This window comes from Annulohypoxylon maeteangense (genome assembly GCF_022496945.1).
Source record: "Annulohypoxylon maeteangense strain CBS 123835 unplaced genomic scaffold GGS22scaffold_1, whole genome shotgun sequence".
NCBI lineage: Eukaryota > Fungi > Ascomycota > Sordariomycetes > Xylariales > Hypoxylaceae > Annulohypoxylon > Annulohypoxylon maeteangense.
In genome coordinates, this window is record NW_025953248.1 from 1,008,584 (window position 1) to 1,021,556 (window position 12,973).

Genomic DNA, 12,973 nt, shown 5'->3' on the forward strand with positions numbered 1-12,973 from the left:
GCAGACCCCAGGAATAAATAATTCGATGAATATATCTGACGGCAGATCGCGCCAATGTCTAGATCACTCCCTACCTACATCTAAATATCGGCCTTCTCGCTTATTTAAGCGTCATTACTACAAGATTATTACGGCCATGACCACCACCTCGTCATGAGGCTCATATTACGTTTTCGTTAAGAATGGTACCCACGAGACCTTTACAACAACATGCCTTCAGTGGTATATACATGGGGTCAGATTGTTCATTATTCTAGGAGTTTTAAAAACCTAGATTGATGTAATACTTCCCATAAGCACCTCCCAGATCTGGAATTTGCCTCTTGGGCGGTGAGAAGAATCCAAATGGTTTAAAAGAAAAGGAGTTTCTTCTTCGGGGTCCGAAGGGGGAAAAGGTAAATTGAAACCAAATTTATTTTACCTCCTTACCACGCCGGTACCCTGAAGAAAGAGTGAAAAAAAATAACTATACCTAAGAGCGCGGCAAGAATGTCGTTCTGGGATAGCAAAAAGTGAAACCACCTAGGAAAACCAAGAGAAAAAAGAAACAAAAACCCCTAAATTTGAAACAACGCGGTATCAAGTATTTATTTCGATTTGTTGACCCGTTAACCTTGTTGACCTTGATCCGGTTGACCCATTCATTAATATCATTAAAACATTACCATTCATAAAGTTCGTTGAGTTATCCCTTGTCCCTGTCCATTTTCCTTTCCTTCCCTTTTCTCCTTCCCGTCTCTTAAGAGTCGCATACCCGCTTCCTTTTTTCCATTCTCTTTTCCCTTCCCTTCCCTTTCCCATCATCTCATACCCCTTTTTCACCATCCCGTCCCTATCCCTCCCTTTCCTCCCCTTCCCTCCCCTCCCCTCCCCTCCCCAAACAAACATGTCCCCTAATTAACATCCCTAGCCGCACGCGCGATATAATTCTGTATAATATCGCTATTACACTCGCTATGTCTCAAGATCTCATTCTTCAAATCCAGGATCTCATCACGCAGACTCCCCGCATGTTCCTGCAGCAGCCGGTTCTGCTGGCTGAGCTCGCGCTCCCGCGCCTGCAGGTCCGTCATGCTTTGCTTAGCCTTCTGCCGACACTTATGCGCCGCCACGCGGTTGCGCTCGCGGTTCCGTCGGTTTTTCGGTGGTGGTTGGCCCCCGCGCCCTGCTGTCGTTGTCGTCGTTGCCCCTGTTAGGGTATTACCCGCTGTGTCGCCGCCCCAGTCCCAGGACCCTCCCGGCGATCGCAGCGCGGATGGGCTTGCTGACGTTTGCTTGCTCGCTGCTGGGGACGAGGTCAGGCTGTCGTCGAAGAGCCCCTCGTCGTCTGCTGTGTGGAAGCTCTGCGTGGCGCCGCCGGAGTCACCGTCGCTGTAGTGCCGCCCGCGAAGCACGTAGGGGTCGATGGGTTGGCGCGGGTCCGATAGCCCAGTCATGTGCGCGACTGAGTGGCGGTGATAGTCGTAGCCGAACGTGTTGTGGTCGGTTCCTGCCGGTGGTTGCCTCGTCTCCGGCGGGGCGGCGTGGATTGTGTACCCCGTGTCGAACTGGATCGGTTGTTAGCATGTGGGAAAAAAGAAACATGGGCGATGTTATTGATGGTCAGACCAATATTTACCTCTGGGAGTGGGGGGTCTATTAAAAAAGGGTAATATTTGGGAATATTCCGAAACCTGGGTTGGGAAGGAAATAGGCGGCTTACATTATCGACGCTGTCGAAGCTGTGCCTTAAATCGTCGTGGGTCGATTGCGAATTCGTTCTACAATACTCCTCGGAGCTATTCCCGGGGCTTCCCCAGAAGTGCGAGTCTGGAATATGCTGTATATTTTCCCCAAAAGAGGAGGCGAACATCGCCGGCGCCCACGGAGACACGTCATCCTGCCATTCGTCGAACTGTTTCTGGCTGATACCGACGGTTGCATTCATGCTTACAATATTCTATACCGGGTTATAGAGACCGCGCCTGTTTCAGTAGCAGTGTGTCGAGTCTAAGGTAGGTATATCTCGAGTTGACCTTTTGAGGATACTAAGAAACAGTTCTGCTAAATCCTCGAAGATCGATGGGATAAAACGGAGATAAAGTGGTGCGCCGTATTGCGCAGTCGAACAAAGTTGTTCTCGGGTTTTACTCTTCCAGAGAAGCGAATATCGATGAATCGTGTCTAAATTTCGTCGATGGAACTTTATTATACTGGGCCTAGTCCTTTCGATCTCGGGAATTAGTAGGCACATGGTAAGCTTGATATATTTAAAGGAGGAGACGGCAATTCCCTATCTGTTTTGGCCGACATCAGATGTTTGTTTTGCCTCGGGGAAACCACGATAGTGATTAAATGATCTGCTAACTTTCTATAGGAAATACAGGGCTGTATTTCAAAAAAGGCGTTCCTTATTATCATAAAGTCGCTAGGGGTCAGCGTGTAGGTACCGTGTTATCGCAGACTACAGGCCACATCGAAGTACCCAGGTGCCCGTGGCTGTATGTACCTAGCATGCATGTACCGCGAAGAACATGGAGCCGGTTCGGACCCGGCTCCGGCTCAAATATGAGTGGATAAATTCGTTCGTTTGTAGGTACATCCCCAGTAGTTACCTACCCAGCTCGCTCGCAAACTGTGTGACACAGTGGCTTGCCTGGAAAGGAACGTACACACGGGATGCTAACTGCAAGCCCTGAGCCATGCATGTGGGCGACAAAGAGAATCTGCTGTACATATGAGTACCCAGCATTTACTTGTATACGTAGTAGTAGGTTAGTAAGGGTATTATGTATATAAATTAGGTTAGTAAGTAGTTACATTAGGTACCTATCACACGTCGTTTAAAGTTGAATTTGCCCCTGGTGAAACTTATTACAGTAGATACCAGTCATGAGATTGATAATTTGTCCCCGGTGAAAAGACCCTAGGCTTCAATGCTAATCCAAGTTAGGTAATTAGATGCTGCTCCTTCTTCGGTACCTACCTAGTAGTAACCCCACATTCCTTTTTCGACGCCTTCGACACGCTGTTTGGCTTACTCGAGTCTCACCGTCCATACTATAGTTATCAGTGGTTACCCCGGTTCATAAGGTACCTATGCGGACTTTTCTAGTCTTTTTATGATTTAAGACCACATAATAAAGTCGCCACCTTATGCTTTTGATTTCCATGGATCTGATGATTCCCCACGGTCGGGCTATGCGATCTACCTTGTAGTCTCTTACAAGCTTTCAAGAGTATACACCTTGTCAAGATACATTAGATACGACCTAAGATTATTAGTCATTCTTAAGCCGGTTATAAACTTCGACCTGTCCCATAATTATTTTTTAACCCGACTCACCCGCACATACGCCAACACAACCTACTAGGAGGTATCCTTTAATCATATGCCCTCGTCTCCTCTAGATTTGACCAGCCTTTAGATAATATCCTTAATTCCCTATGCTAATAATCTAAAGGAGTGACCCACCTAACCGGTTGGCTCGGATGAAGTTCCGACGTTGTGTCTAATATGTGGCTTTGCAGGATTAGAGATACATATACGAAGTAACATACCCAATTTCTCTGGACGAACGAGATGGCAGGAAACCTGCAGCCCAAGGAATTGGCTTAACGCTAATAACTCCAGGCCTGATAGGTCTTTGGAAAGTTTCAACCGTTGATTGTATGGATGTAGCCGCATCCCGCCGATTTATATCGCAAATCTTCCTGTCGATGAGAATCCTACCCCCTCTATTATCACTCTATCTATTTATTGGTCGCTTCAATACCGAAATGATTTGATGACGCACCCCAACAAAGAGCTCGTTCGACCTGGTCTGATCCAACAAGGCTGATCTAGCCATTGCCAGATTCGATTAGAAACTGGATATCTACAACATGATAGGGCTGATGACTTAAGGTTGGGAAGCAAGCCCCTGATCCCCATTAGAACCCGCAAATTTTAGGGTCTCCATGACGCGCATCGCTAGAGTTCGCTAGTGGACGACCCACTACGAGTACGCCTTAACCTGTAGCCAAATTGAACCACCAATGAATCCTGATAGGGGTCAAACTCAAGTTCGGCAGTATGTCAACCATATTACTTCTCTGGACGAAAATTTTTCGTTGGATTAAAACGCATCTGGCACAAAATATGTCTCTGGGTTTGGATATCGAAGGTACGGTACAGATATGAACCCGGAAAATACCTACTTACCCGGGGTATAATGAATAATATTCGAAAACTCTGTTAGATACCTACCAAAGAGCTTGGACCCTGGGCAAGGATTGAAGCTGTAGAGCTGTCAAATTTAGCTCTGGATAAACTCGGACTTGCATAAAGATCATCCTGAGAACCCTGAAATGGGGGCATTGGCGGCGGGTTATTCGTGAGGGGTTAATTAGACTTCACTCTACTGCTCGATCTAAATAGCAGCTTCAACACCTACCTAGGTTAGTAGTTAACTGACATAGTTCCAAGTGTCATCTTCGTCCTAAGTGTCTTCCGTACAAGCTTCGATCATCCTTCGTCTGAAGAAAAAACCGGGGGTAGAATCCTGTAACATGACTACTAGAATTTCCTCTAGCGGCGGAAGATAGACCTCTAGTTGTGATAAGACTTTTACTAAGGCATCCTAATCTGAACCGTCGCCCTAACTGACGTGCTCCAAGATCCAGAGTTTTCAACAGGGTTCTCCAGCATGGTAGATGGGAGCAAGCTCCACCCGAACCAAGAATAACTTCTTGACTAGTACGATGTAACTCCAGCAACTAACTACCACTCAACTTTTGGGGATTATTCCAAAGCAAGTATACGTAAATATGAGAAGCCGACGATATTTGTTAGACGAGTACATACATAGAATAATACCGCATAGTAACTGTATAAGGAAACACCTCACCACATATATGAAACAGAGCGGTAAGCAGGCTTCGAAATGGAAGTGATGCCCAGATAGGTACACATCAGCGCCCCAGGCCCAGACCGTCGGGTCCAGCGTTCTCGATCACCGCCAGCCTACCACGCATGAACATATACTACTGCACAGCATCTCATTTCCGGTAATTCAGCATCTGCCAACCCAGCACGCGTACCCCCCGGAGAGGATCCCCGTGGGGGTATCACGAGTCTAGACCCGTCTCTGCCACACGCACCTCTCCGAAAGCAGAAGCCGGCATCTTCCCCGGCTTCCGTCCAGGAAAGGTCGGGTGTCCGGCTGTGAAGGGATGAGCGAAAAAATTCGAAACCGAAAACCCTCCCAATAGAAACAGGACCAAAAAGTGAAAATAAAAAAGTTTGCTAACCCAAGCCGGGGAAAGCTGCCGTTTTCCAGATAAGGAGAGCGTTTTTTTTCACATGCTATGTTCTCCCTCCTGAGTCGAAGAGCCATTTGGGCAGCGTTTCCTTGGCATGAAACTGAGCTCCCAGGTCGCCGAACCCTGATCCGAGAGCCGGCAGTCGTACCGGCCCCGACGACGACGACGCGGGTAGCCATCCATCCATCTATCCACCTATATATCCAATGAAACAGTTGTGACCAGCATTATCGGTACAACCCGTGACATACATATTTACTTAGGTTACGAATTACCTACCTCCAGACCGCTCTCAAAGGTTGGTTTAGTTGCGATTGGCCGATTTTGGGGCCCGCCCTAACGGCATCGTCGGATCAAGGACTTGGAGTCTACTAGCTCCAAATTTGGGGACGCGTAGAGAGAGAGGTTACGGCAAATACCGAATCGAACAGGGGATGCCGAAGTGTTGGTGGCCACTTGAATCTAGGACACGAGGCTGTGTCTTGCGATACTTGGCTTACAAACCGTTTTGCTGAGTCCTTCCCCCCCTTTTTTCTAACAATTTAGATGTTGAGGTTTTGTTAAATGCCTAATAAAGTTACGCGTTACATGTTAAATTGACTAATAACAATGCTCTCTTGAAGATTTTTCCCGTAACCCCAGCAGAAAAAAAACTCCCCCAAAAACCAAGGAGTAAAAGTCTGGTAACGAGTATTACCAAGATCGTGAAGGGGCTGTGGGAGCTTCTAGCCAAGAATATTGCTTAAGTCCTACGTGTTAGAAGTGCGAAGCCAAGACAAATGAGGTTTCCTTAACTGATAAACACCTATGATAACCCTCACAACCCGTCAAATGTGTTTGCGATAATAATTCGTTCTATTATTTCAAATTGCCTAGAAATTTTCCCGGCTTTGACGTTATATTGATTATTAAGAGGAAAGGTGCCTCGCTGTGTGTCATTGGGCGATAGCGCCTTATGCCCGATGCCAAGCCCAAGAGATACGCGGAGCCCCTGAAATGCGACAACTAGGTCGGAGGCCTATCCGCGCTCATGACGGCCAAGTCACAATCCAGCTTATCATGCGAATAATAAGATGAGCTCCCGAGAAAACGTGGATTTTTAGTTATTTTCATTTGCCAGATGCTACGTAAATTTGGTGATCATTTGCCACCATAGCCGCCAACGCCACAATATTTTGCCGTCGCGTCATTCAAGAAATTCCACCCATACGTACAAATCGACAACGGACCTCCTTTAATCATAGCTGCTGCAACGCCGATTCGGCCGAAAGAAAATTGGCACGATATTCCGGGGTAACTGCATGATATCTTCCTTCGCTCCCAAATCTGTTCCGTGCTGTAGAACCGCATCGCAGAATCTTCGTCTTGAAAAACTATCATTAGACTATTAGGTTTGCTAAGGCCCCAGTCCGTAGCAGCAGTATTAATGGAATGATGCTCGATCTAAGTCAATGATGTGCGAAGTAGAGTGGTTGTTAGGTACCCAGTTCTAATTCCGGCTGCCAAGCATACGGCGAGCACAGAATCGATCGTGGGTGCGGGGGAATTGAACAAAAAAATCAACGAAATGGTGGTATCTGCTCCGACCCTGAAATAGTAATGCATTGTGGTTTATAAGGGCTTGGCCATTTATGGTGACCACGTCACCAAGCTTGCGTCGAAACGCAACGTTAGACGTGATCACATTCTAGTTTCCTCCCTCAGGCGGCTCTTGGAGCCTTGCTGATTAAGCATCACATTCCCCATAAACATCGAGCTCTCTCTTCTCTTGTTCTTATTATAATTCGGGTCATACGCGGATAGGGAGTTTTCGTTAAACTCCTGCTCGTAGGAGTTTCCATAAATTGGACGATCATAGCCAGGCTGTCTCGCGCCCGCTTCATAGCCTGGTTGTACGAAGCCGCTCTCATATGATGGCCGGAGAGAGGATTGAGACCCCGCTTGAGCTAGATAATGCGGCTCGTATGAAGTCTGGCGAGGCGGAGGTGTCGCAGTTGGGCGCAGGCTACTTGATACGCCAGGTGGCGGGGTAGGTGTTGACCGTGACTGCATCTGTTCCATGAGCCGTTGCCTTTGGGGCGAATCTGTTGCTGTAGATGGTCGACGTGGTTGAGCCTCTAGTGGTGGACGTGAATCAGCTTCCATGTCTGGCGACGGAAGCTCATACTCTTCTGGATCTAATCCAAATATGCCTTCATAATTCTGCAATAGCAGCGCAAAAACCGGAGCCGGAATATTGAGCGTCGGCGAGAAGACAATGCCGACATTACGCACTGTCATCTTGTTCATATTCGCGTGGTTGATGATCTTAATGAGGAAAGCAATCAGATATTTCAGCAACGTCTCGTTCGCCAACGGCAGCTTCTGCACAAGTTCTGCCATGGACGCAATCTTCTCTCGTTGGTTGTCCATCTCTGCCGCTGCGACGAAACCCATGTGAAGATCCCTGGTAAGAATGGTGGTGGGAAGCTCTCGAAGGTAGAGCTTCAACAGGGAAGCAACCGCATGGATGTCGTAGTAAGTCTCGTCAGTTACGAGATTAACGTCTCCTTCGGTATTGAAACGTTCGCGAAGCTGTTTGATTACTACGTTAGAGCCACTGAGTCGGAAAATGCCTTCCTCCAAAATCGCGTTCTTCGCATCGAGATATTGGATACAGCGGAATACCACTGCTGGAAGAGGCACGCTAACATCAAACGGTCCATTGAACCTCACAGCTTCAGCGAGAGGCGCTCCAAAGACTTGTCGAATTGGCCCTCGAGGCTCATTTAGGCCCTGAGGAACACTTCCAGCGTTAGAACTATACAACGGGTCCTGGTCATCGCTGGAAGATCGAGTTTTCGGGCCAAATCCGAAGAAACTGCGCTTTCTCTGCTTCTTTTCTTCCGTCGTAGGACCGGGTGGAGCCAGACCCATCATCTTGTTTCCCCACGATGCAGAATCGGGAATCAATTGCGGATCTTTAGGAGCTGAGATAGTATAAGTCGGACCGTTCGCCCTATCCTGAAGATCAGGTGTACCGGTTTTGCGTCGAGTAGGAGCACCGTCAGGAATATCGCCTTGTTTCGCCGCGTTGTAACTCATCCCGATTAAACCATCTTGGCTACCCTTCTGCCCTTGATTCTTCACATGCCCATGTCCCTTTTTCTTCAAGTTTGCGTTGGCATGAGTGTTACTTCCACCGTGACTTCGGTCGTGACCAGCAGGTGGATGTGCTTCCTCATCATCCTTATCCTTATAATCGATCCAACGAAGTAGCGTCTCTACCCATTGATCGCGCTCCAAATCGCTCTCAGCACATAAAACGTGTTTCACGTGGCTACTGGAATCCTTCTTTTTCGGTTCAAGGACTAGGAACGCATGTCGGTACTGGTTGTCCAACTCGTCTCCGTTCGGACCGCTTGAGGGTGATCCATCGTTAGTTTGCTGGGACTGCTTCCCGATTTGTGCGTTCTGAAGCTTTATAGTTCCTAGATGTGCGCCACCGGGTGCTTCGTAGTACTTCAGGTGAGGTCCATCGAGAACGAAGAACCGAGCTTTCCATCCACCAAAGTTCTTGCCTCTCTTTGTCAAATATCCATTCTTGAATGGTCTACCTCCGGGGCCCTTCTTTTGAGTATTGGCCTCGATACTCGATTCGTTGGTCGATGAAGGATCATCGAAGCTAGGCCGGAGTGTATTGGTTGACAAGTACTTGCAAAGTTCTAGGGCAGTCGGTGTGTCCAAGGGGCTATTGAGGAGCTCGTCAAGATATTGATCAAGAATGGTACGGCGAGCATCAAGCTTAGCGGGTGAATGTCCGCTGAACAGAGATCTATCCGGTGTCTTGGCAGTGAATGATGAGCATTGCTTCATCTTTTGGTCGAGTTTAGAGAGGGAGGTAGTATCTTTTTCCACGCGCCATAACTCAACACGTTCAGATCGCGAGAAAACCGCCAGTGTAAATACAGGATCTTCCTCCAACTGGGTCAGTGATAGAAGACTTGCCCTTGACGGCTTCATCCGAGATGACGCAACTCTGACTTCGATAGATGGTAGCGCGTTCGGGGGTAGTAAAAGATCGGGATATTCTTCGGTGACGAATCCTTTATATATCTTCGTTCTTTCGGTAGGGCTATCGCGATTCGCGGGAGGACTCGGTTGTGACTGGCTCGAAGATTGGGCAGCAGGCGGGCTAGACATATTAGGAGGCATTGGAATAGGTTGTCTGGGAGCTCGTGGTGATAGTGGCAATCCCATTCCGAAGGAGCGAGGAGACATCGCCGGCGAGTTCATAGGTGACTTTGGAGGCATTGGCCTCGGGCTGGCCGGAAGCCCAGGGGCCAAAGATGGGGGAACTACCATGGTCTGTCGGATCTCGTTGCCACTCAGGACACCAGCTAGCGATGCGTGCATATTGTCGGGTGCTAGCATAGGTTGTATGCCGGCCATTCGGGGACTCGCTGCAACACCATATTGTGATTCAGGTTCTTTGACGGTAGGTTTTTGGCTTCCCTTTTTGCTCTTCTTGGACAGACTTCGAGCCTCGGCTTCCTTCTCAGCAAGAATTTCTCTTTCTCGGTCGTCTTCCTCTCTCGTTTTTCTCCGGCCACGTTTCTCGATGATCGGCAATTCATCCACCTCCAGCAACGAATCATAATCAGAGTCGGAGTCTTCCTCGTCCTCCGGGGGAGTTAGAGCAGGGACCTTCGACTCCTTTTTCAATTGTAATGGGGCGGGAGGAGGCTTGCGCGGTGGCGGGGCAGATGGGGGTGGAAATTGAGAGATGCCTTGATCAACCAAAGGCGTGGCTTCGATCACTGACACTGCTGGTGGTGGGTCAGCGGGTCGTTTAGGAGGTGGCACCCGAGGGGGTTCGCTTCTGAGGCTTCGAGATGGTGGTAGCGAGAGATTGATCGGTAGTCCCGGGTCTCTTGATGCATCGGATACTTTCCTAGCTTCTTCAGCAGCACGATCTTCCCCCTCACGGTCGAAATGGTCTAACGCATGCTCAGACGCCTTTGGCATCGCATGCGATGGATCTAAAAGTTCGCCAACCGCTGACGGCAACCCATTGGTAATGTGATCAGCTGGGGGCGTGATGGGATAGGGGGCTAGGGACACATCGATAGGCGAGTGCTTAACACTATCCGAATCGAGGTTCGATGGCGACGCTGGCACCTCGATTTCCTGTTCCTTGGGAACATTTACATTAACCCTAGGAATGCTTGATGCACTGGATTGTCCAAAGTCGAATTTACTCTGGTCTTCATGCGCAGCCATTACATCCTTCAATTTCTTCCTGTATTTCTCCTTATCCTTCAACGCTCGCTCAAGATCCTTATTTAGGCCTAAGATCATGGCCCTCTGTTTATCAACGAGTCTCCATAATTGAGCATTTTGTTGGGATTGGGAGTGTTTCTCTTTCAGGAGGTACTGTATGACAGCCTCCGGACTGCCTGCCGCCCTCACCAAATTAGAAATATCTGCAGTTCCAGACTGAGCATCCTGCGAGCCTTGATGGGAATGAGTTCGCGAAGAAATTGCGGATATGGCGGAGTCGATGGATGATGTTCTAGGAGCGCCTGAGGGAGGAGTGTCGGGCTTCGAGGATACCGGGTTGCCAGCCATGTTGGGCAGACTTGCACCGGCAGAGCCTACTGGCGACCTTGTAGTTGCGGTTGGGTCGGAAACACTTCGAGTGTCATTCGAAGGAGAATATAAGAGTCTCGCTCTGAAAGCGCAAACGCGTCTTGTCAGATTTGTTCAAAAATCGGTTGATGAGGCAGATAAAGGTCGTTGTCGAAAAGAAGGGGGAAAAAAGGTTGTAAGAATGAGCAAACTAGTACTAACCCGTAGTTGGAAGACAGAGGTGAAACTGGAGAAATATCCCCCTTGCGATAAGTATTTCCCGGGAGATAGGGATTATTCGCCCTGTCGTCTACAGGAGAGCGTTGCGGTGGTTGTCGCGATAGGACCTGAGTGAATGAAGCGGCTGAGAACGACTCATGTACAGGTTCGGGGAATTTCGTTTGAGATGGGCTGGCGCTGGAAGGCGGAGACACGGCCGTACTCGTTTGTAAAGGGCTGGGAATTGGTTTTCGTTGTCTAATGGTAAGAGTGGGGATTCAGGTCAGCGCCAGTATCGAGACATGCAGCAAAGGTCGCAGGGAGTTTTCTAGACATTAAGAAGGCCTAGAAGTTTCGTAACAGGCCGACAGAAGGGCAAAAGAAGAAAAACCTTCTCCACCTAACATTCCATTACATTGCATACATTAACAGAACCCGCCTAGATGTACCCTAGGTAAACAGCAATTGGCTGTTGTGACGATAGGACGATGGTAAATGGTGTTTTAGGTAAGGCAGAAAGGACTTAAGAACCAAAGGAAAAAATGGGAACTATGTCTCACATACTTTGACGTGCCCTGGGTACTAAATGGTACGGATGGGAAAGAAGACAAGTCGGTGTCAGCCGAGGGATAATTCACGACGACCCTACCAATTGTCGGACTATCCTCTAGAACCTGACTGTCTGGAGGACTTTCGCTACACTGAAGCGATAGATGCGACATGGTCCACAATGCAGTGGAAGAGGGTCTGCTGTATGTAGTATGTCGTTGCTCAAGGGGCTGCCGAAAGCCAATCGGCGTCACGAACTCTTGTCGAGGACGGAGCTTCTCATTCGAGACGCCTGGTTGACCCTGATTGACGCCGCATATAGCCTGACAGGGTTCGAGGGCAAAAGGATCGAGACAACTAAGCGCGTACGGATACTTGCTTGATTGCCTGCTTGCAGCAAGGGCTGTCAGGGCTGACAGCTCTCTAAAATCAAGAGAAATGCCAGTTTTTGTAGGTAGTGTTAAAAGAAACAGTGTTATTTCCAAGACTGACTCAATGACTGAATGACTAAATCAAACAAAATATCTTGAGAACCTAAAACTAAACAAAGAAAACATTAGATGAACGCTCATCTTAGGATAAGGGGCTAAGACCAGAATTTTGTCAACAGAAGAAAAATAATCAAAAAGGTTACAGATTGGCCGAGAGAGATGAGATGGTTGCATTTTCCGAACAAGCCTTGTTCGCTACGGGATGTACCTACCCTCACTTACCTACATTCGACAGTGAGCAGACGTTAGGTCTATGGTACCTGCAGCACCTGCATCTAACAAGTAAAGATCCTTCCTGTGAGCAATTTGGTAGCACGCAGTAGCAGCCAACGGTTAACGAACAAACCTTGTATGATGTGGCCCCCACATACCTAAAACGGGTTGATGTTGAAGGGAACGCGCTGCAGCTACTGCGAATTTAGCAAAGTGAGTGCAGGTGAATGGATCCCTATAAACCCGTAATACTAGGTACTACCTAGCAGGTAGCCTAGTACATACGCGGTAGCGTAGATAAGTACCTTTTCTTACAACATTCACCCACGTGCGTTGAAGATAAGAATCTGTGATGAATCTGCATCGTCAGTCTCATACATGGCAATTAATATCTTATGCAATAGATAGGTAGGTAATCAAGCATTATGTATAATATCTATTAATATTTTAAAATGTAAGCACTTTGTCTGTAAACGGCTTTACGTTAATGCTGTTGTGGTTAATTGACTTTTCTCATTCTACTTCTTCAGCCACGATGGATGCTAGAGAGTACTAAATCTAAGGCCGCTAAGATCCTCTACACCCCAGATTAGACTGTACCTAATTAA

The 12,973-nt window shown here is 48.0% G+C and overlaps 2 protein-coding genes across 2 annotated transcripts; both read right to left on the reverse strand.

The window, feature by feature from the left end:
- Window positions 1-869: 869 nt before the first annotated feature.
- Window positions 870-1,725, reverse strand: GGS22DRAFT_149091 (uncharacterized protein; the record flags this gene model as incomplete). The annotated part of the gene is made up of 2 exons (XM_047959086.1): window positions 1,619-1,725; window positions 870-1,547 (listed from the first exon to the last, which is right to left on the reverse strand). A coding segment is annotated over exon 2 (539 nt), but the record flags the coding sequence as incomplete, so codon positions are not given.
- A 5,238-nt stretch (window positions 1,726-6,963) lies between these two features.
- On the reverse strand, window positions 6,964-11,834 carry GGS22DRAFT_176969 (RhoGAP-domain-containing protein; the record flags this gene model as incomplete). The annotated part of the gene is made up of 4 exons (XM_047963478.1): window positions 6,964-10,698; window positions 10,735-10,996; window positions 11,116-11,370; window positions 11,677-11,834. The coding sequence occupies 4 exons, from the start codon at window positions 11,832-11,834 to the stop codon at window positions 6,964-6,966; spliced, it is 4,410 nt and encodes a 1,469-aa protein (XP_047823594.1).
- Window positions 11,835-12,973: the final 1,139 nt, after the last annotated feature.